The sequence below is a fragment of the Scyliorhinus canicula genome, chromosome 10, assembly GCF_902713615.1.
Source record: "Scyliorhinus canicula chromosome 10, sScyCan1.1, whole genome shotgun sequence".
In the NCBI taxonomy this organism is placed as follows: Eukaryota; Metazoa; Chordata; class Chondrichthyes; order Carcharhiniformes; family Scyliorhinidae; genus Scyliorhinus; species Scyliorhinus canicula.
The window spans coordinates 47,242,539-47,268,058 of record NC_052155.1 but is presented as its reverse complement, the minus strand read 5'-3'; the positions used below and the strand labels follow the sequence as shown (position 1 = coordinate 47,268,058).

The window sequence follows — 25,520 nt, the reverse complement described above, 5'->3', positions numbered from 1 at the left end:
TCACCAACTGGGAAAAGTATAACAGTTATTGCTTAAAGTTGGGATAGGTACAGGGGCAAATAAAATTGAACACGTGCCTGAGGCAAACAATTGGGATGACCACCTACCCCTGAATTGTGTTTTTGAATCAAATATGTCCTCCACAGACTTTTGGGCCACAATAGTATAGGCCCACAGCACTCACTGGAGGATGCTGAGAGTGAAGGAAAGTTAACATTGAGCTTCAGCTAGTTGGTGCTTACGCAAGGTATAAAAAGTGAAAATTGCTCATTTCCCAAACACTGGTGTTTTCCTCAATGAGTACACACTTAATAACCTTGTTCCGTATCTAACCAAATATTCATCATCATAACATACCTTCTCTACTTCCTGTTCAGAAACGAGCATAACCACAAGTGACACCTTTTGCTCATAAATCATTAGCCAAAAGTCTGCTGCAGTTCCCACCAATGGAGCTTGTGTAGCTATGATTCTCGGACAGTAAGAGGACAAGTCCTCAATCATACTGGCATTGATGTAGTCATCTTTTCCTGACTGGATTATAATTCTATTTTTGTCATAAGGCATGATATCTTGATGACGGTTTTTCATGGTGTAGCAGCGGGCAACGGCAATTGATAGTTGTCTGACATCTTTTTCTTGAGCATCCTGCAAGTCCTTCCATTTACAATCTAACTCAGTCAAGGTTCCATATGATGGCCTGTCCATGGAGTCAACAATAGTTTTAAAGTTTTCCAACTCATTTAGCAACATTTTCACATGTTCTGGTTTCTCATATGGATCTTTCTCTATGATTTGAATTCCCTTTGGTTTTTGCCCTTCCTTTGAGTCGACTTTGGTAGGCAAAAGGAGGGGCTGAGTCACAGTTGTCTGGGGCCCTCCATGCTGGCTCTCTGGACTGGATGACAGGAGATCATCAGTTGAAGAGTTTTGTCTCTGAAAAGGTACGTCTGAGACAGATTGGGTTGCAGCAGTTGCTCCAGGTGTAAGAGATGGCGGTGGTCTCTGTAAGATGGTGGTGGATCCAGGCATTGCAGAGGGCAAGATTGCAGCAGGAAGAGTACCAACCTGCCCTTGGGGAGGCTGTGGAGAAGGAGCTGGTGGAGGTGGCAATGGAGATCCAGGTACAACCGCATTTGGTTGTATTTGGCCAACAGCTGAACTTGGCACAGGTTGGACGGGATGCACAACATGATGTCCTGTCGAGACAGGCTGAAGTGCTCCAATTTGATTCGGCAAAACTGCAGGTTGTGGTCCAGCATGCAGGTGAGGCGGTGTAGATGTGAATGGCATGGGTGAGACCCCTTGAGCCGATGAACCAGGCAGCAATGTCACTGGATGTGATTCTGTGGCAGATGGTAGCGTATGACATTGTGGAAGCATTGCAGCAGGAATGTTCTGTCCTAGTTGTTGAATGTTACTTGGAGAAGCTGGAAAAACATTGCCTGAATGAGCTGGAATCCCTGGTGCAGCCACTTTATCTTGAGAAGGATGCTGATACAGATGGGGTCTTAAATGTGGCTGCATCGGAGGCTGAACCTGAAGCTGAGGTGGGACGGGAAGTGGGATTGGGGAATGGGGTGGGATTTGTGCTGCATTTTGAGGTCTTGGTTGAGTCTGCTGTGGTCTTGTCGGAGGAAAAAAATGAGTTGGATAAGGCTGTTGGGTGTGCATTTGAGGCCTAATGTGAAGTTCAGGATTTGGATGCACCTGATTAGGATGCTGGAACATATGTCGAGGTCCTGGAGCAGGATGAACAAATGAAGGCGGCACATTAGTGAATTGCGATTGGGATGGCTGGCTGAATGGTTGACCACCAGAATGATATGGATATTGACCAACTGCAGGTCCAGGAGGAACTCCAATTCCACCTGGTAAAGGGACACTGGGCTGCGGTCTCATTCTTGTATCATAGATTGGCTGCCTATTCATGTGCCCACTTACTGATTGTGGATCTGGTGTAAAGCTAGAAATTGGAGTCTGAATACTGTCCACAGTTGTGGTTGAAGTGTTTGGTTGTGGAACAATATTTCCTCCTGGCATCTGACCACAGAACTGACCAGGATAGGCAAGTGTAGGACCAACACTTGGAGCAGGTGTATGCAAACCAGTGTTAACAGGTACAGGCACAGTTGAGGAAATTTGATGCCTCATTCCATAAGAAGTGGGAATGGGCACAGAATTTGGCATGTGTTGTGGTGAAGCCCCTCTTGGAGGCAAGTGACCAGGTGTAAAACGGGGCTGACCTGGATTGGGATCTCGAATCATGCTAACAGCAGGATAGGCTGGAGGAGGTGAAGAGGCAGATATGTGTCGAGGGAGTACCGGGCAGGATACAGATGGACCCATTCCGTGAGTAGGGAATCCGGATGAACCACTAACTGACGGAGGCCCTGAATGGCTGATTCCCACATAAGGTCCTTGTGCAATACCACCAGATGGGCCTGGTGGTGGAATTGCTCCTCCATGAAAATACGGATGTATGAAACGAGATGTTGAAGCAGGGTCTGGGAACTGTTGAACATGCAATGGTGGTTGTAGCTGTGCACCGGTAGAACTAGCAGATATAAAACCCTCAGGTTCTGAATGTCTCATCCTCGGAAAACCAGCAGGCTCCATGGGATATGGTCCAATGCCATCTACAGACATCCCACTTATGTGTGCAGCTAAATTGTTTGGGGGCAAGCTTTTCAATTCATTGGGAAGATCATTAAAATTAAGTGCTGCATTAAATATCTGCATATCTAGATCTTCGACACTGGACAAGGATTCACGGTCTGCATCAGATGTTTTACGCAGCGGTTTTGGTGCAGTAGGTCTTGGTGGCGGTTTCTTTTTCAATTCCCTGAAAAATATAAAGTACGTTGCACGATGTTTTACAGCAGTATAGTGAAAATTGTGCTTTTCCCAAGTGCATTATGTACATCCTCATTATAATCTTTGAATATTGCTGAAAATGTCAACAGGTGAAGCTGTTTCACGCTGCCCGCCGCCCACGCCAGGGCCAGCCACCCACGCCACGGCTGGTTACTATTGCGGCTACACCAAAGCAAGGCTGTAAAAGCAGCTTAGAATGCCCTCAGGTCACAAAAAGCAAAATAAAATATTTCTACTTTAACTCGTTCTTTCCCAGGAACTTAAAACTGTGTGTGGTTTCTTCACTGATGGTTCTAATTACAGATTTTAACAATTTAAAAATCAGTTTCTCAGTTAAAAATCAAACAAACTTACTGTTCTAGCATTAGGTGTCTTTGGTCTTCCTGAGATTTACAGATGTCTTTCATTTTATCCAGCAGCCTTGTTACTTTGTTTTCTAGGTCTGCATAGAACTCTTTTCCTTCCTGAGACTTCTTCATCAGGTCTTCATACGCTTCATACGAAGCTACTAGCATCTGGATGGTCATGTTCCATCTATTGAAAAAGAGATAGAAGAAATATCCCCTTTCTTCAACTGGCACAAAATCTTAAGTAACATCACCCAAATGCACAAAAATCAGCAAATGAAACTGAACAAGAACAGACAAAAAGAGAAGATGCCTGGAAATAGGCTTCATCTGTGGAGACAAAGTTAATATTCCAGAATGACAATTTTTCAACAGTTCTGCCTGACCTTCTGAGTACTTGCAGCATTGGTTTTTATTTCAGATTGCTAGCATCATAGTATTTTGTTTTTGTATAAGGATAACAAAGGCTCAGTGCCAAAAAATTTGGCCAAACTTACAATTTGTGGATTTATTTGCACAAGAGGTACAATAACATGGTGGTTATATTACTCGAGTAGTACACTACAGGCCTGGCCTATTAATCTGAAGGCGCAAGTTCAAATCCCACCTGGCGGCCAGGGAATTTAAATCAAGTTAATTAAATCTTGAACAAAAGTAAGTTTTCAGTAATTGTAATCACGAAACTACCAGATTGTCATTAAAAGCCAACCTGGCCCAATTGGGCAGCACGGTAGCCCAGTGGTTAGCACTGTTGCTTAACAGCGCCAGGGCCCCAGGTTCGATTCCCGGCTTGGGTCACTGCCTGTGTGGAATCTGCTCATTCTCCCCGTGTCTGCATGGGTTTACTCTGGGTGCTCCGGTTTCCTCCCACAAGTCCCGAAAGACGTGCTGTTAATCTGGACATTCTAAATTTTCTCTCAGGTGCCGGAATGTGGTGACTAGGGGATTTTCACAGTTACATCATTGCAGCGTTAATGTAAGCCTACTTGTGACAATAATAAAGATTATTATCCTTGAAGGAAGAAAATCCCATTTTTTATAGTCTGGCTGGCCTATATGTGACTGCAGACACATAGTAACATGGTCAATTCTTTTTTTATTTTTTATTTATTTTATTTTTTTTCCCTCCCTAAACCCCCCTCCCCTGGCCCCTAACCCCCCCCCCGCGACTGACCGCAGCCCCTCCCCCCTCCGGGCCCCTCCCCCCCCCCCCCCGGGACTGACCGCGGCCCCTCCCCCTCCCCCCCCGGGACTGACTGCAGCCCCTCCCCCCGGGACTGACTGCAGCCCCTCCCCCCGGGACTGAACGCGACCCCTCCCCCCTCCCAGGCCCCACCCTAACCCCCCCCCCCGTGACTGACCTCGGCCCCTCCCCCGGGCTCCTCCCCCAGGGACTGACCGCGGCCCCTCCCCCCCGGGACTGACCGCGGCCCCTCCCCCCCGGGACTGACCGCGACCCCTCCCCCCTCCCAGGCCCCACCCTAACCCCCCCCCCGTGACTGACCTCGGCCCCTCCCCCGGGCTCCTCCCCCCCGGGACTGACCGTGGCCCCTCCCCCCCGGGACTGACCGCGGCCCCTCCCCCTCCCCCCCGGGACTGACCGCGGCCCCTCCCCCCCGGGACTGACCGCGGCCCCTCCCCCCCGGGACTGACCGCGGCCCCTCCACCTCCCCTCCGGGACTGACCGCGGCCCCTCCCCACTCCCCGAGCCCCTCCCTAAACCCCCCTCCCCTGGCCCCTAACCCTCCCCGGGACTGACCGCAGCCCCTCCCCCCTCCGGGCCCCTCCCCCACCCGGGACTGACCGTGGCCCCTCCCCCTCCCCCCCGGGACTGACCGCAGCCCCTCCCCCCTCCGGGCCCCTCCCCCCCCCGGGACTGACCGCGGCCCCTCCCCCTCCCCCCCGGGACTGACCGCAGCCCCTCCCCCCCGGGACTGACCGCAGCCCCTCCCCCCTCCGGGCCCCTCCCCCCCCCGGGACTGACCGCGGCCCATCCCCCTCCCCCCCGGGACTGACCGCAGCCCCTCCCCCCGGGACTGACCGCGACCCCTCCCCCCTCCCAGGCCCCACCCTAACCCCCCCCGTGACTGACCTCGGCCCCTCCCTCGGGCTCCTCACCCCCGGGACTGACCGCGGCCCCTCCCCCCCGGGACTGACCGCGGCCCCTCCCCACTCCCCGAGCCCCTCCCTAACCCCCCCTCTCCAGGCCCCTAACCCCCCCTCCCCTCCCCGGGACTGACCGCGGCCCCTCCCCACTCCCCGAGCCCTCCCTAAACCCCCCTCCCCTGGCCCCTAACCCCCCCCGGGACTGACCGCAGCCCCTCCCCCCTCCGGGCCCCTCCCCCCCGGGACAGACCGCAGCCCCTCCCCCCTCCGGGCCCCTCCCCCCCGGGACAGACCGCAGCCCCTCCCCCCTCCGGGCCCCTCCCCCCCGGGACAGACCGCAGCCCCTCCCCCCTCCGGGCCCCTCCCCCCTGGGACAGACCGCAGCCCCTCCCCCCTCCGGGCCCCTCCCCCCTCCGGGCCCCTCCCCCCGGGACAGACCGCAGCCCCTCCCCCCTCCGGGTCCCTCCCCCCGGGGACAGACCGCAGCCCCTCCCCCCTCCGGGCCCCTCCCCCCCGGGACTGACCGCAGCCCCTCCCCCCTCCCTAACCCCCCCCCTGTCCCCTCCCCCCCCGGGACTGACCGCAGCCCCTCCCCCCTCCGGCCGCGCTCTCTCTCCGGGACTTCCCGCCAGCGGCGCGCACACCACGCGCTCCAACCGCCCTCCATCCGGGCCTCTGCCACATGGTCAATTCTTAACTGGCTTCGGAAATGGCCAAGCAAGCCACTTGGTATATTAAAGAAGGTGACTCACCACAAGCAATACAAGGAGCAATTAGGGATAGGCAATAAATGCTGACCTTGACAGCAATGCCCACTTCCTGCAAGTCAATAAACTAAAACCCTGCAAACTATTAATGTTCTGCAAATACAATGAATCAATCCTGTGATTACTCAATTACTCAACTAATATTGGGCTTCATCATTCTAATTTGCCCTGTGTTTAAAGGAATGGGATTCTGATTATTTTGAAATGCTAATTTTGACTGTGTCCACTACATAAGCATGATACATTTCATACCGTTATCATTCTCCATTCAAATCACTATCAATTAAAAACTTTTCAGAAAAGTAACACTTAGAATGATTTCTCAGAATAACACCTACAATCTTTGCAATATCCACTACATTTGAAAAACTATTTAATGAACTAATAAAGTAATGTTATTTCTATGAAATTATAAATAAGACAGGTTTTCTATTTCATTCAACTTTATCTTTAACCAGGTTGGGCCTATACCCATTGGTGTTTAGAAGAATGAGAGGTGACTTTATTGAAACACAGATAATGTTGAGGGGACTTGACAAGGTGGATGTGGGAAGAATGTTTCCTCTGCTGGTGGAATCTAGAACTATGGTACACAGATTATTAATTAGGGGTCTCCAAAGTTAAGACTGATTAAGGATTCCTTTTTTCCTCAATAAGGTCTTTAGTTTGTAGAATTCTCTTCTCCAAAGAGTAGTGAAGGCTGTGCCATTGAATATGTTCAATGCAGAATTACAGTTTCTTGATTGACAAGGGAGTCAAAGGTTATAGAGAGTAGACAGTAGAGTTGAGGTCACAATCAGATGATTAAAGATCTTATCAAGTAGTGGAGCAGGCTCGAGGGGTTGAATGTCCTAATCCTGTTCCCAATTTATATGTACGTTAACACAATTAAATTCCTCAATTGTTTGCCAATATTCCTTTTTCATGGTTCACTTCTGTGGCGCCATGCAATTATGTTTCCATTCCTTTCTACCCAAGAGATTAAGTACATCCACTTCAACAGCTTGCCTGTCCTCCCCAGCAATTTTTAAAACTTCATTCATGGGATCTGGGCATAGCTGGCCAGGCCAGCATTTGCTGCCTATCCCCAATTGTCCTCGAGAAGGTAGCGGTGAGCTGCCTTCTTGAACTTCTGTAGCTCATCCATGGTGTTGTTAGGGAGGGAGTTCCAGGATTTTGACCCAATGCCCCTTCGCTCTACAATTTTCACAGTCCTACATGTTGTTATTCAACGTCTGCTCTTCCAAGTCTAGTTAGTGCCCTCCCTTCTGATGCAGATTCATCAACAGCAAAGCCTCAGAAATCATGCCCATGAAGTCCAGAACTTCTTTCCTGAACCTCCTTTCCCAAACTCATTGGGACACATCATTTCGCTCCTCACCTTAAAATGTCTCCTTAGAGCCCACATCTTTTTAAAAAATATATAAATTGAGTATCCGATTACCTTTTTCCAATTAAGGGGCAATTTAGCGTGGTCAATCCACTTACCCTGCACAGTTTGGGTTGTGGGGGCGAAACCCACGCAAACACGGTGAGAATGTGCAAACTCCAGACGGACTGTGACCCAGGGCCGGGATCGAACCTGGCAACTCGGCACTGTGAGGCAGCAATGCTAACCACTGTGCCACCGTGCTGCCCCTTAAAGCCTACCTCTGACCTTAAGCTTGTTCTACCAGATTCCCCCAACCCCGTAATTTGCTGCTCAATGTCCTCCGATTTCCTGTATAGAGCTGACAGATATTTCTTGCATGATAGGCACCAAGTGAATGCAATTGTTACTTCACTTTCATATCATACAGAAAATAAATAACTTATGGGCTCAACTATTTGAAACGTGAGTTACAAATGTTATTTTTAAAAATGGTATTAATTGTTTTACTTGTAATTATAAGAGTAAATTTCAGTTGGTAGCTTACAATCTCTTTGGTTTCCCTTAATTGGTAGTTTTGTTTTATCGTTGCTTTGTGTTCACTCATGAGCTCTCCAAGGAGCTGAAGTTCATAACCATTGCACAAACTGGGGATTAAACATGGTTTGTATGCTGCACCACCTGGTACATTTTGCAAAGAAACTGTTTCAATAAACACAAACACCTCTACCTTGATCAGCTACTTACTTATGTTCTGCTTCAGTGAGAGTCTTCCTAACTGCAGCATACTTGACATTAGCATCTGTCAAGGCCTTCAAGATGTTTTCCTGGGCAGCAAGGTTTTGATCAATGTACACTTTTAGTTGATCATATTTCTTTAGCTGTTCTTCAAAAAGTTTCTGAAATTACATTTTTCGAAGAAAATGATACATGATGTACTGAATACATCATTATGAATATTGTGTATTGCCATGCCTGATATCAAAAGTAAATTATCTTTCAACCACAAACCAACTATCCTAAAATCAGTCTTCATACAACTGAAGTATTCAATTAAGCAGCAATCAGCTCTCTTAGGCAAGTCTTTGCTAACTTCGGAGCAAGGGCCAAGAGACTGAACGAGGAGAAATATAAAAACAGAATTACTACAATAAAACACGCATGCATGAAAATGAAATGAAATGAAATGAAAATTAAAATCGCTTATCGTCAAGAGTAGGCTTCAATGAAGTTACTGTGAAAAGCCCCTAGTCGCCACATTCCGGCGCCTGTCCAGGGAAGCTGGTACGGGAATCGAACCGTGCTGCTGGCCTGCTTGGTCTCCTATAAAAGCCAGCAATTTAGCCCAGTGAGCTAAACCAGCCCCTCCAGTGAGCTAAACCAGCCTCTGGTGCATTAAACATAATAATGTTGCTAATATTTAGACCAAGCAGCCACTGGACTGTACAGCAAAACACTTACAGTCCCAGTTTTTGATCTGACATAAGCAATTTGGTCAGAGGTTAGAGTGTAAGCTGCAGGATCCTGTTATCATTTGTTGGACTCGTGAAGGTTGTTTACAACATTGTTTTGAAACTGCCCTGAACTTCACTATTCATTACACATTTATGTGCTGCAGTTGTTAATCAACCTTCATTTCTGAATGGTCTGTTGTCACTAGGGTTGTAGTGATGTCATCCTTCTGAATGGTATCTCTGAGCTGCTGGATGAGTGAGGAGCGCTGGTCTCTCATTTCCTCAACTTTCAACAGAATTCGCTTCATATTCTGGAGAATGCCCTTTTCCTCTGAAAAACATGGGACCAAAAGCACTGTGCATTACTGTACATTAAGGTAAGGGTGCTGAAAACTATGCAATGCCACTGGTCACTGCCAGCATTCCCAACTAACATGTAGCAAAAATTTAACCCAGGACTGAGGATAGTGCAAGACAAGCCAAAGAATTACACAAAAACAGAAGATTGGAAATTTCTGATCTGGAACAGCTTTACTTTTGAATACTGAGTACTGCAGATGATACAAATAAAGAAAAGAACGAGGAGAGCAACTACAGTGTCTGTTAGGAATAAATGTAACAGATACGGTGTGGATTACTCTTTTGAGAATGGGTTGGTAAGGAAGGGTGAAGTAAAAATTAAATAGGAAAGCATGTTTCCAAATTGTCTGGAAGCTATTTGACCTGAAAGAATTTAAAGCCAGGTGGCATGCGTAGAATATCCCATGTTTCTTTACAGTTTAACATCATGTACATTTTCTGCAGGAAAGAGGCTGGGGGTGTGGGGCATAGAGGTACCCTGTGTCCCGTGTATGGAAACCAGACTAGCTCAAACATGTCTATGAAGTCCTGCAGTGGAATAGCCGAGCAACACCCCAGCGAAAGTGAGCACATAATAAATGACTGTACGATCTAAAAGGTGAAGGGCAAGTGAAACAATAACTCAACAGGCTGACAGTGACTCCAAGGCATAAAACTTGTAAAAACGTATCTTTTACACAAATGATATACTCAAATAGATAGGAAATAACTTCAATACCATCAGAGACAGTAGGAGTTGGCAAAGCAGCACGAAGATCTTCCAAGGGTCCACTTAGCAGCCGTAAGTTACTGATGTGTAAATTCATTGCTTTGTGCAGCTCAGTATTGGTGAAGCTGGCTTTCTCGTGTACTTCCATGTACTTAGACCATTCCTTGCTGAGTTCAGTCATTCCACTTGGTGCGGTCCTTTTTCCAATGGCCTCTTGAAATTTCTGCTCTGTTAATTCATCCTGGTCTATAAGATCCTTAAACTCTCGCAGTGATGCTTCAACATCAGTGTATACTCCAGATAGAACTGGAGGGGGAAATCAACCAGTTAAACAAATGTCATCAATATGCACAACTCAATGAACCTCAATCAACAATTTGTGCTGAATTGGCCATTCTCAGCTCGACAGTTGGCCAATAGAAATTGCTGACTAGCTATAAATGTGATAACAGTGACATTGTTTTAGTCATATATACTCCTTTGTTTCTGATAAAAATACACTATATGCATAAACACAAACAACAGAGGTTACATTAGGTTACATTATTGAATATATGCCACGAAAAGCAAACCATGTGAACTTTGGAGAAAATAGGAATTTCAATAGCACCTGAGATTCACTGGAAAGTGAAAGGTTTACATTGGAGCATACCTTGCATAGATTGAACCAAATTTTTCACAGTATCTGGGCGGACGCTCAGCGCTGCACACTTTTCCATTAGGGCTGGCGGGATATGATTATACATATCTAAATTATCTATCGACTCTGGGTCTATCCTCAAAGAATCCATGAACTGCCTGTTTTAAAAGAAAATAAGACAAATCAGATTTCAAAACAGTCCAAATTCGCTTCTTCCCATTAGACAATCTGCTCAATTCACAATATTAAGATGGGTACTATCAAAATGCGTTTTCACCTCAAAATTGAGGCCGTGCGGGAAGCAGCCTTTAACGACCTCAACGGGGGCAAGGGCCATCTAAAGCCAAGTTCGTCCCATGAAAAATTGCTGACAATCAGGGTCAAGAGCAAGGGTGGCGGGAAGATCCTTCCCAACATCCATTCGCAAGTTCCTGCCTTTTATCAGCTGGATCAGCGTTTAGCTTTTAACATAATTTTAACAATATGGGTTTTCTAGTGACATATTCCAATTTCTCAAAACCCTTCATACAATAAATTACGTTTTAAACTAGGGTAGCAATTGTGCAAGTAAACACAAAAGGTATATGAACATACAAACAAGGAGTCGGCCATTCAGCCCCTCAAGCTTGTTCCTCCATTAAACATTATGGCTGATCGGTTGGTAACTTCAAATCCCGCCTACCCCTGATAACCTCCTTGCTTGAATCTATCCATCACTGCCTTAAAAATATTCAAAGACCCTGTTTCTACCACCTGTGCAGGGAGAGTTCCAAAGTCTCATAACCCTCAAAAGAATAAAATACGCCTCATCCCTATTTGAAATGGGTGGTCCCTTATTTTTAAAGTGTCCCCCTAGTTCTAGACTCGCTCACCAGAGGAAACATTCTCACACATCCACCCTGTCAACAGTGGATCCACAGGATCTCGTATGTTTCAATCATCTATTTCAATCATTTTGTCACAATACTTACTCTAATACTTCATTTTTGCCATCTATTTTAGCCATCACATCTCGTAACAATTTTGCCTTTTCTTCACTAGAAAACCAGAATGAGAAAATTGGTGTGACATGGCAGAGGATACAGTTTCAAAGATTATAATGTTTCAAAATATTTACAACATTTATTCTGTGCAAAACTATAACACACAAGGTAGAACAAAGTGCTTCCAAAGCTATAGAGCTAAAAAGAAAATCTGCAACTACAGCAGATAATTCAAATAGGTTTGTTCACAAAATTTAGATTAAATTACAAGTTAAAATCATTGCATAATAAAAATAGGACAAGCATTTTTTGGCACAATTTTAATTCAAATAACGGAACAAAGAGCAGACTGCATTATAAACTTGAATTAACAGAACATAAACAATATCAGTGTCGTGAAAGAGGACATAGAAAGAAAGGTTAACATCCCACAGAGGAGAACATTGCCAGACAAAACCCGAAACCCTAATTCGTCCTTTTCTCGTTTTAAAGTTAAAATACTGATAGAAATTGTTTTGGTAAGCAGTTCACTAAGAGTCTTGATCATTCATTATTTTTCCAATAGATAGAGGTCTACATGGTGCCAAGCTCTGTTCTCCAATCACAAGTTAATTGAATCTTGAATATATTTTTATCACATTCATATCAATTTGCTGGTAACTTATTCAACAGCTCTCACTATGGAAAGTAGTTTTATTTACCTATTTATCTGCCTCAGTTTCAATCGGAGATCCCTGGTATTTGATCCCTCAGCCCGTATCAGCTTTGGGAACCCCCTTCAACCTTGCAAGCCTGTGATTTCCACTATCTAGAAGGAGAAAAATAGCGGGTGCTTGAAAACACCATCACCTCCAAGTCACACACCATCCTGACTTGGACGTATACTGTTGCTCCTTCATTGGCACTGGGTCAAAATCAAAGAATTCTCTAACAGCATTGTGGGAGTACCTTCACCTTATGGTCTGCAGCATTTCAAGGCGGTGGATCACCACCACCGTTTCACGGACAATTGGGGATGGATAATACATTTGTGCCTTGCCAGCAGCACACTTATCTCAAGAATGAAAAAAACAAGTATGAAAAACTTCAATTTGGTCATCTCAAAGTCTTCCCTTTTCCAAAGAGAACAAGGTCAAATTTCTATAACTTCTCTCGTGACATACATACTGTATCTACGAATTATTGTGTGTAACCAGCAAAATGGCCCTTTTCTTTTTGTTTTAGAAAGAAGCAAAGAAACCCCTTGCTGGTGGTGCATTAATGTTGAAAAGGACTAATTTGAAAGATCCTGTGCTTTGCAGAAATGAAGCTTCCCAGAAGCTGCAAGCCTCAGACTCACCTGTACAGGGACGAGGCCTCATGGGCTTCCATAGGCACCAATTTGGCAAAAATGTCAGGACCAGTCACATTTGGATCAGTTGGGTTGACAGGAAGGGCTTTTACTAGAGATGCTCCTATTAAAAAATAGGTTAGCAGAAGAGTTAAAATGTACGCACTTCCTTCCAGAAATAAAATTGCACTTAACGAACTTGAACATGCACAAAAATACCCTAAAATTGTATTGTACTTTTATTAAATTAAGCAGCCGAGTTGATGGGCCAAAGGCCATACTGGATGCCAGAAAGTTGTATTTGAGCAGGGGAGATAAGATTAGGGCTGCAGGAAACAAAACTGAAGGAAACAAGGATTCTAGAGTTTTGAATTCTGGAACAAAGGGGTTAGGTTATAAGCCAGTATTAGTTATAGGCAATATCCCATACAGCAATAAAGGAACAAATAGATCAAATAAATGCTCAAAATCTTTGAAAACCTGCCTTTTACAGATGAAAGCGAATCCAGAGGCGGCACAGCTTCATGGTAGATGAAGTCATTATCCTTCTTGGCAGAATTATACCTAAATGTAAGATAGATCAGGACTGTAGAATAAATGTAAACATTTTATTGTAAGTTCATCTCACAGTGATCCTGTCTGAATTGTTTCAGCTGAGCTAAGGTGGAACACAAAGGGAAGAAATTGTGCTTCAGATGTACAGAAACCCTTGGTTGGATCTAATTTGAAATACTGCTTTTAGTTTTCAGCACCGTATATAAGGATATTAATAATCTTTATTGTGACAAGTAGGCTTACATTAACACTGCAATGAAGTTACTGTGAAAAGTCCCTAGTCACCACATTCCGACACCTGTTTGGGTACACAGAGGGAGAATTCAGAATGTCCAATTCACCTAACAGCACGTCTTTCAGGACTTGTGGGAGGAAACTGGAGCACCTGGAGGAAACCCATGCAGACACAGGGAGAACGTGCAAACTTCGCACAGACAGTGACCCAAGCCGGGAATCGAACCTGGGACTCTGGTGCCGAGAAGCAACAGTGCTAACCGCTCTGTGGCCGTGATATTGGCCTTGGAGAGAGTGTAATGCAAATGTACCAGAAAATAATTCAATTATGAGATTAGGTTGTTTTAGGTTTGCATTCACTTTAGTTTAGATTGCTGAGGGATAATCTAATATGATTAAAATATGGTGTGTGATGTTATCCTTGGATTTTGTGGAACAAAGGTTTGCCTGAATGGCCAGAAACCACACTATGTCCCTGGAAGGATGTCTTTGCTAACGGTAGGAGGCGGGTCAAGCAGATTTGTGAGAGAATTATCCCCACAGTGGACGGAAGGGATATGCCATTCAGGTTCCCACAAATCAAATTATAATGTTCCTTGAAGAGTGAAACAATGATGGCACTGCAGAAATTCATAGAGTCACTGCAGTGCAGAAGGAGGCCATTCAGCCCATTGTGTCTGCACCAGCCACCAAAGAGCATTCCACCAGGTGGGGTTATCCTCATAACCCCACGTTGGGATAATTTAGCATAACCAATCCACCTAACCTGCACATCTTTGGACTGTGGGAGGAAACTGGAGCACCCGGAGCAAACCCCACACAGACACGGGGAGAACGTGAAAATTCCACACACAGTCACCTGAGATCGGAATCAAACCCCGGTCTCTGGTGCTCTGACGCTGCAGTACCAACCACTGTGCCACCCTGGGGGAGGTACGGGAAGATAGTCATTTTTCTCAGGTTTTTGTAAAAAGATCTGAGAGTTTGAGTGAAAGTTCAGGACCACAAGCTTTTTAGTTCCCGGCAGGAAACGTTACCTGGACTACCAAGCTACTCATACTCCCTCAGCAGAACATCTTTCCTTGTTCTACCTATATCATTGATACCTACTTGGATCACAATCACTAGATCTTCCCCTCCCACTGCAAGTTCCCCTCCAGCCCAGAGCAGATGCCATGAAGCCTGGCACCAGCTAGACAACACAGCTATTGGGACGCCCCCTCTCAACTGTTTCTATCCCCTTAACTATACAATCCCCGATTACCACTACATTTCTATTAACTCCACCTGCTTGAATGGTCTCCTGTACCGTCAGTTTGTTCATCCAGTCTGAAGCTACGCTTTCATTCAAACAGATTGCAAGACTCTCAAACCTGTTGGGACAATTGAAAAGACTGAGGCTCCTCACTTCTACCTCTGAGTCCCCATACCTGCCTCACTCGTTATCACATTCTTTTATCCCTGTCTAAATCAGAAGACCCTATCCTAAGAGATGTGACTACCACCTGGTACAAAGTGTCCAGGCAACTTTCCCCCTCCTAGATGCATCGCAGTGTCTGCAAATTGGCCTCCAATTCAATAACTGAGCCAAAGCCCCTCAAGCCACTCTTACCTACTGCAGACCTGCTTGCCCTGGATCACAACAGCATCCAGGAGCCCCCACATTCTGCAACACATCTGCTCTGTCATCTTTATTATGTGTTAATTCATTTATTTTTCTTAATTTATAAATAGTAAACACTAACTCCCAGTAACTTTACTACTGCTAGTTAACCTTACTGCAACTAATAACACCGTACAATTAGTAATTAATTACGAGTTATGAAGATAAACCAGCAAAATATTCACCAACCAATCATTGACCTGTTTTCCTCTGTTGTCACACTTCAAATTCCCTCAGAACCCAACCACTATGCTCTGGAACCACAGATTGGACTGGATAGTTCTTCAAGATGCTGCTGTCTGTCGCCTGGTCCTCTTTTAACCTGCTCTTCAAGGTGCTGCTGTCTGTCTCCTGGTCCTCTTTTAACCTGCTCTTCAAGGTGCTGCTGTCTGTCTCCTGGTCCTCTTTTAACCTGCTCTTCAAGGTGCTGCTGTCTGTCTCCTGGTCCTCTTTTAACCTGCTCTTCAAGGTGCTGCTGTCTGTCTCCTGGTCCTCTTTTAACCTGCTCTTCAAGGTGCTGCTGTCTGTCTCCTGGTCCTCTTTTAACCTGCTCTTCAAGGTGCTGCTGTCTGTCTCCTGGTCCTCTTTTAACCTGCTCTTCAAGGTGCTGCTGTCTGTCTCCTGGTCCTCTTTTAACCTGCTCTTCAAGGTGCTGCTATATGTCTCCTGGTCCTCTTTTAACCTGCTCTTCAAGGTGCTGCTGTCTGTCTCCTGGTCCTGCTCTTCAAGGTAATAATAATGATAATCGCTTATTGTCGCAAGTAAGTTTCAATGAAGTTACTGTGCTCTTTAAGGTGCTGCTTGCTGTCTGTCTCCTGGTCCTCTTTTAATCTGCTCTTCTAGGTGCTGTTGTCTGTCTCAGAGTCTTCTTTGCCCACTATTGTTATTGATTGAGGGGATTTTAGATGTCGCAACATTTCCCAGATCTCAGCAGCTACCTCTCTCGAAAGGTTGCCATCGAAGAGAGGATTCAGCACAGAACCAGCAGTGCAGCGCAGCATTCCAAAAATTGCTCAACCAGGGGCGGAATTCTCTCTGATGCCGGCTGCCCTATTCTCCGGCAGGGGCGGGGAACACGCCAAGCCGGTCGGGGGCCGTTGGCAGTGCCCCCCCTCCACCCCCCCCAAAGCAATTCTCCAGGCCCCGATGGGCCGAGCGGCCGTTGGTTTCTGGCCAGTCCCGCCAGTGCGGATTGGACATGGTCCCACATGGCGGGACATGGCTGGTAGGCTGGCTGGTGCAGTCCTCCGGGGGGGGGTTCTGGCCCACAATCGGGGCCCACCGATCTGCGGGCGGACCTGTGCCGTGGGGGCACTCCTACCTTCCGCGCCAGCCCCTGTAGGGCTCCGCCATTGCCGGCGCAGAGAAGACAACCCCTGCGCATGCGGCAGAATATGACGGCTGGTCTGCGCATGCGCTAACTCGCGCAGTCCCTTCGGCACCGGTTGGCGCGGCACCAACCGCTCGGTCACCGGCCTGGCCGCCGGAAGTGCAGAGAATTTCTCAACCTCCGGTTGGCCCGACGCCGGAGTGGTTTGTGCAGTTCTTAGCGCCGATGTCGGGCCAATTCGCTGATTGCGGTGAATACCGCCCCAGATCTCCATACCAGGGCGAAGGCTTTTGTCTACAAAGCTGTTGTTTCCACCACCACTACTATGGCAGCGAGATTATCAAAAACACTTTGGAGACTTTTCATCAGTGGTGTCTCTGCAGGATATTTAAAATCAACTGGGAAGACAGGCGAACAAACTCCAGCAAGCCTCAATGTAGTCAATTCCTCAAGCATCGTAACCATGACCATCCGAAAACAGTTCCACGGGCCTTGACACTGCATCTGTGTTCAACAGCATAAGCATGGCACCCAATCTCAAGGAAAATAGACAAAATGCTTTAAGGACACTGAAGGCTTCATTAAAAAAGGGATAAATTGACATTAGTACATGGGAGGAACCTACCACAAATTGTACCATGTGGCAGCATCTCATCCAGCAAGCCACAACGTAGTCAGAACTGACCACAAACTCTGCTGCAAAGAAGCAACAAAAGTAGGAGAGAGAGAGAGAGAGCGCCCCCCCTTCCTCCAGTGCACCTCCAGCCCTCTCTGCTCAAAGACCTGTGGCTCCAGGATTGACCTGACCGAAGGACAAATAATCATGAAGCCTGGCAGTTGTTACCTTCGTTTCAAGGGACCGATGCCTATGCGTGACGGCATTAAAGTAAATATATTCAAAGAGGATTTCAGTGGTTTTTTGATGTGGAGTAATCCAATGTGGCCAGTTGTGTTGAGACACTCAAAACTCAATGCATGAGAATGTCAGACTATTCTGAGATTGGAGTTAAGGCACATTCTTGGGTCAGAATTGCAGGACCCACATTCTGTAACAAGCCCTGGTAGAACTGACCGAGGAGTGCTCAACACTGGGTACGAATCACTAAGGGTGGTGAGAACGGGCATCCAGCTCCATATGGGAGTGTGAGTAAATTAACACAAATGGATTCAGTTGGCAGTTAGAAAGGCAAATGCAATGTTAGCATTCATTTCGAGAGGGCTAGGATACAAGAGCAGGGATGTTCTGCTCAGGCTGTGGTCAGACCCCAATTGGAACATTGCGAGCAGCTTTGGGCCCTGTATCGAAGGATGTGCCCACCTTGGAGGGGGTCCCGAGGAGGTTCACAAGAATGATCACAGAAATGAAGAGCTTGTCCTATGAGGAGCGGTTGAGGACTCTGGGTCTGTACACGATGGAGTTTAGAAGGATGACGGGGGAAATCTCATTAAAACTTACAGAATACTGAGGCGCCAAATAGGGTGGGTGCGGAGAGGATGTTTCCATTAGTAGGAGAGGCTAGAACCAGAGGACACAGCCTTAGACAGAAGGGACAATCTTTTAAAACTGAGATGAGGAATTTCTTCAGCCAGAATCTGTGGGACGCATTTCCGCAGAAGGCTGTGGAGACCAAGTCACTGAATGTCTTTAAGACATAGATAGATAGATTCTTGATTAATAAGGAGATCAGTGGTTATAGAGAAAAGGCAAGAGAAGGGGAATGAAAAACATATCAGCCATGATTGAATGGCGGAACAGACTTGATGGGCTGAATGGCCAAATTCTGATCCAATATCTTCTGGTCTATGGAAACAAAAGTTATAAAGAAAATTATGTCTGATCAAGATCCTTATTCATGAGTTTGCAGTGCAATCCAAGATAATAGATGAGCATAGTCATTCATCCAGAAAGAAGTTACAGGCAGCTTCTTAAATCATTTTGATGACACTTCCACTACTGTACCCACTGGAAAACATCCCAACAGCAGTCGCGGAACTGTAAGCGACCATGTTTCCAAGAACTTTTGGCCCAAGACATTTGTTGACGAACTAGTACCTTCCGAAGTAAATTCGCTGCCTAAGTTGTTGACAGAAAACAGTTTAATTTTTAACCAAGAGGCAGAGTGGTCCACATTCCAGTACCAGACCTTTGTCTGGTTGTGCCTGGAATAACCAGGTCGAATTTCTGACGCCGTTTGCTGGAAGACATTTGCTGTTTGCCTACATCTACTAAAACACGACATCTTATAAAGAGCACAGTAACACTCAAGTTCTACTCACAGCAACTTTATTGTAATAAAACATCCCAAGGAGCAAATAGGGGCATTATAAAACAAAATATGGCACCGCGACAAATATGACAAGACGGTATTCAGGCAAATGACTAACAGCTTGGTTGAAAAGGTTAGTTTTCAGGAGCATCTTATAGAAGGAAAATATGGTAGAGAGGCAGAGGGGTTTAGGGAGGAAATTCCAGAACTTAAGAGCCCAAACACAAAGACATGGCCACAAAAGTTGGAATGATGATTACTAACCAATGTATAAAGGGAAAGAATATTGTAAAAACATTCAAGAAAGTGAACAACCACCAGATGAAGTAGTGGTTTATAATACAGACCGTATACCTTTGAGACCCTGAATCAACTGTCGTCCAGATAATAAAATGAAAGATTTCTCTCTTCCAGCTACCAGTAGCTTTGCTCAGTGCATAGTGTTAACCCAATTTGCAGCAAGTACACGCTCATGGTACAAGACTGCCAATTAGTCTTAATCTGTCAAGTAGCAAAGCATGAGAAAATAGGAATGTAACACTGCTGTGGCTGCATGCACTTCTGAGGCTGCACTCTTTTGGGGCAGTACACAGGGTTACAGCTCTGCATTTGACCAATGAATACTAAACTTGGCGATCCACAATGCTAAAGACACAAAAGGAAAAAAATCTTGCCATTCCCTTGCTAATGTCTGCTATGTATAAAATTGATTCAACTATCTGGATATTTAACTTTAAAAGGAACTTACTTTCACATAATGCAATTACAAGCCAAAAACACATTAATTAAACCAAGCAATTTCATAAATCATGGTAGCCATGATGTGGAGATGCCGGCGTTGGACTGGGGTGAGCACAGTAAGAAGTCTTACAACACCAGGTTAAAGTCCAACAGGTTTGTTTCAAACACGAGCTTTCGGAGCACGGCTCCTTCATTCACCTGAAGAAGGAGCCGTGCTCCGAAAGCTCGTGTTTGAAACAAACCTGTTGGACTTTAACCTGGTGTTGTAAGACTTCTAACTGTACATAAATCATGGTGACATGTGCAAAGTGGCAGATGAAATTAAATGCAAAGCTGTGTGGAGTGATTAATTTTGGTATGAAAATTGACTGGCAATATCAAATAAAATGTACAATTCTAAAGGGACAAGGGAGCAGAGGGACTTGTGGGGTATATATGTGCACCAATCATTGAAGGTGGCAGAGCAGGTTGAGAAAGCAGTTAATAATGCGTATGAGGGCAGCACGGTGGCCTAGTGGTTAGCATAACCGCCTCACGGCGCTGAGGTCCCAGGTTCGATCCCGGCTCTGGGTCACTGTCCGTGTGGAGTTTGCACATTCTCCCCGTGTCTGCGTGGGTTTCGCCCCCACAACCCAAAAAATGTGCAGAGTAGGTGGATTGGCCACGCTAAATTGCCCCTTAATAGAAAAAATAATTGGGTAATCTAAATTTATAAAAAAAAAAAAAAATAATGCGTATGACATGCTGGACTTTATAAATAAGGACACAGAATTCAAAAAAATGTTATGATAAACTTGTATAAAACAAAGGTTAGCCTCAACTGGAGTATTATGACCAGTCCAGGGACCACACTTTAGGAAGGATATAAAGAGCCATCAAAGAGAGTGTAGAAAAATATCATGAGAATGGTTCCGGAAATGAGGAACTTCAGTTACCTCGATAGATCGAAGAAGCTGAGGTTGTTCTCCATGGAAGAGAGAAAATTAAGAGGAGATCTAACAGGGGTGTTCAAATCATGCGCCTTGACAGAATAGATAGGGAGAAACTGTTTCCGTTGGCAGAATGAGAACCAGAGGACACTGAATTAAGGTGATTGCCAAAAGAAGCAACAGCATAATGTGGAAAAATTATTTTACACCGAGTGATTCAGATCTGGAATGCACTGCCTGGGAGTGTGGCAGAGGCAGGTTCAAAAGGGCTTTCAAAAGGAAATTGGATACAAAAGGGCAAATGGGCCCTCTGATTCAAAATCTCTTTTGATTACTTACTTTCCTCCAATTACATCCATAGTAAATCGCAGGGCTTCTTGAACAGTCTCAGGCTGACCCTAAAGAAAACAAAAATTGTGAGTCCACAATCTCCTTTGGTACTGGATACGCCACACACAGGTAAAATAATCGACAATTACTTCTCCCTCTCACCTAGCTTAAGCATACTTTCGAGTTGTCACATTTACTCAAGTCTTTCTTCCCATTTTCTCATACCAGGCAACATCCTAGTAAATAGATTCTTGTTAATGCCACCAGATCCTCCTATAGTATGAAGCCTAATAATGTAACTGTGGTCTTAACACTTTACACATACTTGCCATTACCTTTCAACTTTTATATTCCACAATATCCAGTATTCCATTAGATTATTCAATTGGCCCCAAGATGCTAATTTTGTTATTGTTGTTATTGATGTTATTTACAGCACAGAAGGAGGCCATTTGGCCAATCGTGTCTGCACCAGCACCCAAAAGAGCAAACTATTCCCCAGCCCCATCTCCGTAGCCCTCTAAATTCGTCACTATCAAACATATATTCAGCTCTCTTTTAAAACCACCTATGGAATCCACCTCCACCACTTTCCCAGGCAGCGCATTCCAAACCCCAACAACTCTGAGTAAAGGAGTTTCTCCTCATCTCACTCCGAGCTCTCTTGCTGACCATCTTGAAATTGTGACCCCCTAGTCACTGACATACCAACTAGTGGAAACAGAATATCCTTCTTTACCCTGTCAAAATTGGTCAATAAGGTCGCCTTTTAATCTTCTCTGCTCCAAGGATAGCAAACCCAATTTCTCCAATCTTTCCTTGCATCTACAATTCCTCATTCCTTTTTTTCATAAATTTAGAGCACCCAATTATTATCTTTTTCCCCAATTCGGGAACAATTTAATGTGGCCCATCCACCTACCCTGCACATCTTTGGGTTGTGTAGGTGAAACCCACGCAACACGGGAAGAATGTGCAAACTCTACAAGGACAGTGACCCAGGGCCAGGATTCGAACCCGGGTCCTCAGGACCGTAGGCAGCATTGCTAACCACTACTCCACATGCTGCCCTACAATTCCTCATTCCTGATATAATAGTAGTAAATCTCCTCTGTACTCTCTCCAGGGCTTTAACATGCTTCCTTAAATAAAGTGCCAAGAACTGAACAAAATACTCCAAATTTGGTCTGACCAATGATTTGTGGAGGTGTAGAATCACTTCTTTGCTTTTATACGCTATGCCTCTACTTATAAACCCAAGGATGCTATAAGCCTTGTTTTGTCAGAAACTGGAAATAAAAATTGCTCTGCTCTTCCACATCATCCAACCTTCCATAAAGTAGAAGTACACCAGCTGTCCAGAAATGGTTTGAGTATCCCTAGTGTATTTGGATTAGCGCCTTAGTTTTATTACTATTGTTTCACGTAAAGAGTTATTTAATGCAGAGAAGTGAAGTGAAACAGGAAATTCCATTTGACAAATGTGTAAGAGTTTCTTGAAGATGTAAATGTTGGGTAGGTAAACCTGGATTTCCAAAAGGCTTTCAATAAGGTGCCAAACAAAAGGTTAGGCAAGACAAGGACTCATACATAGAACATAGAACAGTACAGCACAGAACAGGCCCTTCGGCCCTCGATGTTGTGCCGAGCAATGATCACCCTACTCAAACCCACGTATCAACCCTATACCCGTAACCCAACCCCCCCCCCCCCCCCCCCCCCCCCCCCCCCCCCATAACCTTACTTTTTAGGACACTACGGGCAATTTAGCATGGCCAATCCACCTAACCCGCACATCTTTGGACTGTGGGAGGAAACTGGAGCACCCGGAGGAAACCCACGCACACACGGGGAGGACGTGCAGACAGTTGACGGTAATACATTAACATTGATACCGGATCAGTTAATAGACAGGAAGCAGAGTGGGCATAAGCAGGGCATTTTGAAGTTGATACGCTGTGACTTGTGGAGTGTCCAAAGGATCAGCGCTGGTGCCTCACTGATGGCTTAGTTGAGAGACAGATAGTAATGGGCCTAATTTTGACGTTACAAGGCTACGTAGAAAGGTAATCTGTGGTGAACTGCAAGAGATATGGACAGGTTAGGTGACATCATCGTGGGTTTCCAATGCATCCTACCTTGCATTATCAAAAATAAACAGGGACCTGCTTCCTGACCATCACAATATCTAGCTCTTCCTTTAATGAATCCAAGTTTTCTCATTCACTACTCTGCCCAGAAGTCCTTCCAGCAATGACGAATCCTCTAATGAAGTCACACTTCCTGATTTCTGCGATTCAAGTCTGAACTAAAAATAAGCCTATGTATTTCCCTTTCCCAGACTGCAATGGACAAATTCCTTGTGCTTGACAAATAATCCAAACTCAATGCTTCAGTCGATGCTATTTTTAAGTACTGCAAGAGGCCAGTTCAATCTTGCTTCAGTTAGAGGTTTAAAGATGTACAATGACATCAAATATTACATGATTTATAAAAATGGATATTTTGTTTCTCTTAACTTGCAGTGAAACCATGTCCTCAGGAACAAAAATAGTAACACTTACCAAAACAAAAAATATTAATCTCGGAGTACATCCAGTGTTTACACAGAAGAGGAAATATAACAAATAAATCATTCTCTATTCCCCTATAAACTTCTCCAAGTATAATTTGTCTAATGCAGCACGACAAACCCCATAACCTGATTACATGATCAATACACTTGGGAGCAGATTTGTTTATTTTTTTAATCTTCTGATTAATTAGAAGCTACGTTTAAAGGCCTAAGTGTTTGACTTTCTGTTTCAAAGGAAAATCAAACATATTCAGTCATTTAACCTTAGCCAGAGAAATGGAAGCAATTGTCCTCTCTACGACTTAATTCAGGGCAAGAAAGAATGCACGATGAAAAAGAAAATTGAGCTAAGCCCGATAATTCATACCATCAGGTGGCCTGTCAAAACCCACTGTTACAATTTCCGAATGATGAACAGATAATTAGTTGGATGGTTTGGAGAGATTGAACAGCTTAGGCCTATACTCTCTAGAGTTTAGAAGAATGACGGGAGATGTAATTGAGGTGTAAAAGATGCTAAAAGGTATGGATAAAGTGACGTGGAGCTGATGCTTCCTCTTGTGGGGCATTCTAAAACGAGAGTTCATAATCTTAGAATAAGAGGTAGCAAATTTAAAACAGATTTGAGGAAAAATTACTTCTCCCAAAGGGTTGTGAATCTGTGGAATTCGCTCTCCCAGAGTGTGGTGGATGCAGGGACAGTGAGTAAATTTAAGATGTTAGATAGATTTTTAATTGTTAATGGGTTGAAGGGTTATGGAGAAGGGGTAGGACAGTGGAGTATAGGCCAGGATGGGATCAGCCATGATCACATTGAGGGTGTTAGGCTCAGGAGGCTAAATTGCCACTCCCACTCCTTGGTCATGTGTTCTAGGGAGGAGATGCTCTGGCTGATTCCACAATCCAGCTCTTGGTCTGTAACATTGCAGGTAGCAGATGACGAATATATCAGCCATCATAAAATGGCAGAGCAGACCCGATGGGCCGAATGGCCCAATTCTGCTCCGATATCTTCTGAAATTAGGGCGGCATGGTAGCAGTGGTTAGCACTGTTGCTTCACAGAGCCAGGGTCCCGGGTTTGAATCCAGAGGGTCACTGTCTGTGCGGAGTCTGCACGTTCTCCCAGTGTCTGCGTGGGTTTTCTCCGGGTGGTCCGGTTTCCTCCCACAATTCCCTTAAGACGTGCTTGTTAGCTGAATTGGACATTCTGAATTCTCCCTCCGTGTACCTGAACAGGCACCGGAATGTGGCGACTATGGGAATTTCACAGTGGCTTCATTGAAGTGTTAATGTAAGCCTACTTGTGACACTAATAAAGATCATTATTATTAATCAGAAGGGGCAGCACGGTGACGCAGTGGGTTAACCCTGTTGCCTCACGGCGCCGAGGTCCCAGGTTCGATCCCAGATCTGGGTCACGGTCTGTGTGGAGTTTGCACATTCTCCCCGTGTTTGTATGGGTTTCGCCCCCACAACCTAAAGATGTGCAAGGTAGGTGGATTGAACACGTTAAATTGCCCCTTAATTGGAAATAAATGAATTGGGTACACAAAATTTATTTTTAAAAACATTGTTAATCAGAAGACAAAAAGAAAATAATTGGGAAACAAAAGATAGTATGTATAATCAAGGTAACTGGAGCATATGTAGGTTTTTCAGGCCAGTAGGATGTGAGCAGCAGCATGCCCTAAGTATGTGAACTGGGTGCAATCAAGAAATATGTTGGTATCAAATTTTAAGGAATTGAAATTAACAAGGAAGTATGCAGATTGGGATGCTGCTCAATACAGAGAAATAGTATTTTGGAAGAGAAAACAATGATAGATAAATCTTGAATAGTTGAGTTACCATGGTGGACAGAAGGTCATAAATTTAGCGGTGCAGATGCATAGATCTTCAGAAGGTAAAATCACAGGCACAAAAGGCATTTTAAAAAGGTAAGCAGGATTCTAT

The 25,520-nt window shown here is 45.1% G+C and overlaps 1 protein-coding gene across 2 annotated transcripts in view; it reads right to left on the bottom strand.

Moving 5' to 3' along the window:
• Positions 1–25,520, bottom strand: part of ptpn23a (protein tyrosine phosphatase, non-receptor type 23, a) — a 117,426-nt gene that overhangs the window by 40,915 nt on the left and 50,991 nt on the right. For both annotated transcript variants that reach the window (XM_038808855.1, XM_038808854.1), the window contains exons 11-20: positions 21,001–21,059; positions 13,427–13,506; positions 12,952–13,066; positions 11,601–11,666; positions 10,642–10,787; positions 9,999–10,295; positions 9,097–9,251; positions 8,214–8,365; positions 3,232–3,411; positions 358–2,845 (exon numbers count right to left, since the gene is read on the bottom strand). In XM_038808855.1, coding sequence (XP_038664783.1) covers positions 358–2,845; positions 3,232–3,411; positions 8,214–8,365; positions 9,097–9,251; positions 9,999–10,295; positions 10,642–10,787; positions 11,601–11,666; positions 12,952–13,066; positions 13,427–13,506; positions 21,001–21,059 — 3,738 coding nt within the window. The remainder of the gene's footprint in view (positions 1–357; positions 2,846–3,231; positions 3,412–8,213; positions 8,366–9,096; positions 9,252–9,998; positions 10,296–10,641; positions 10,788–11,600; positions 11,667–12,951; positions 13,067–13,426; positions 13,507–21,000; positions 21,060–25,520) is intronic.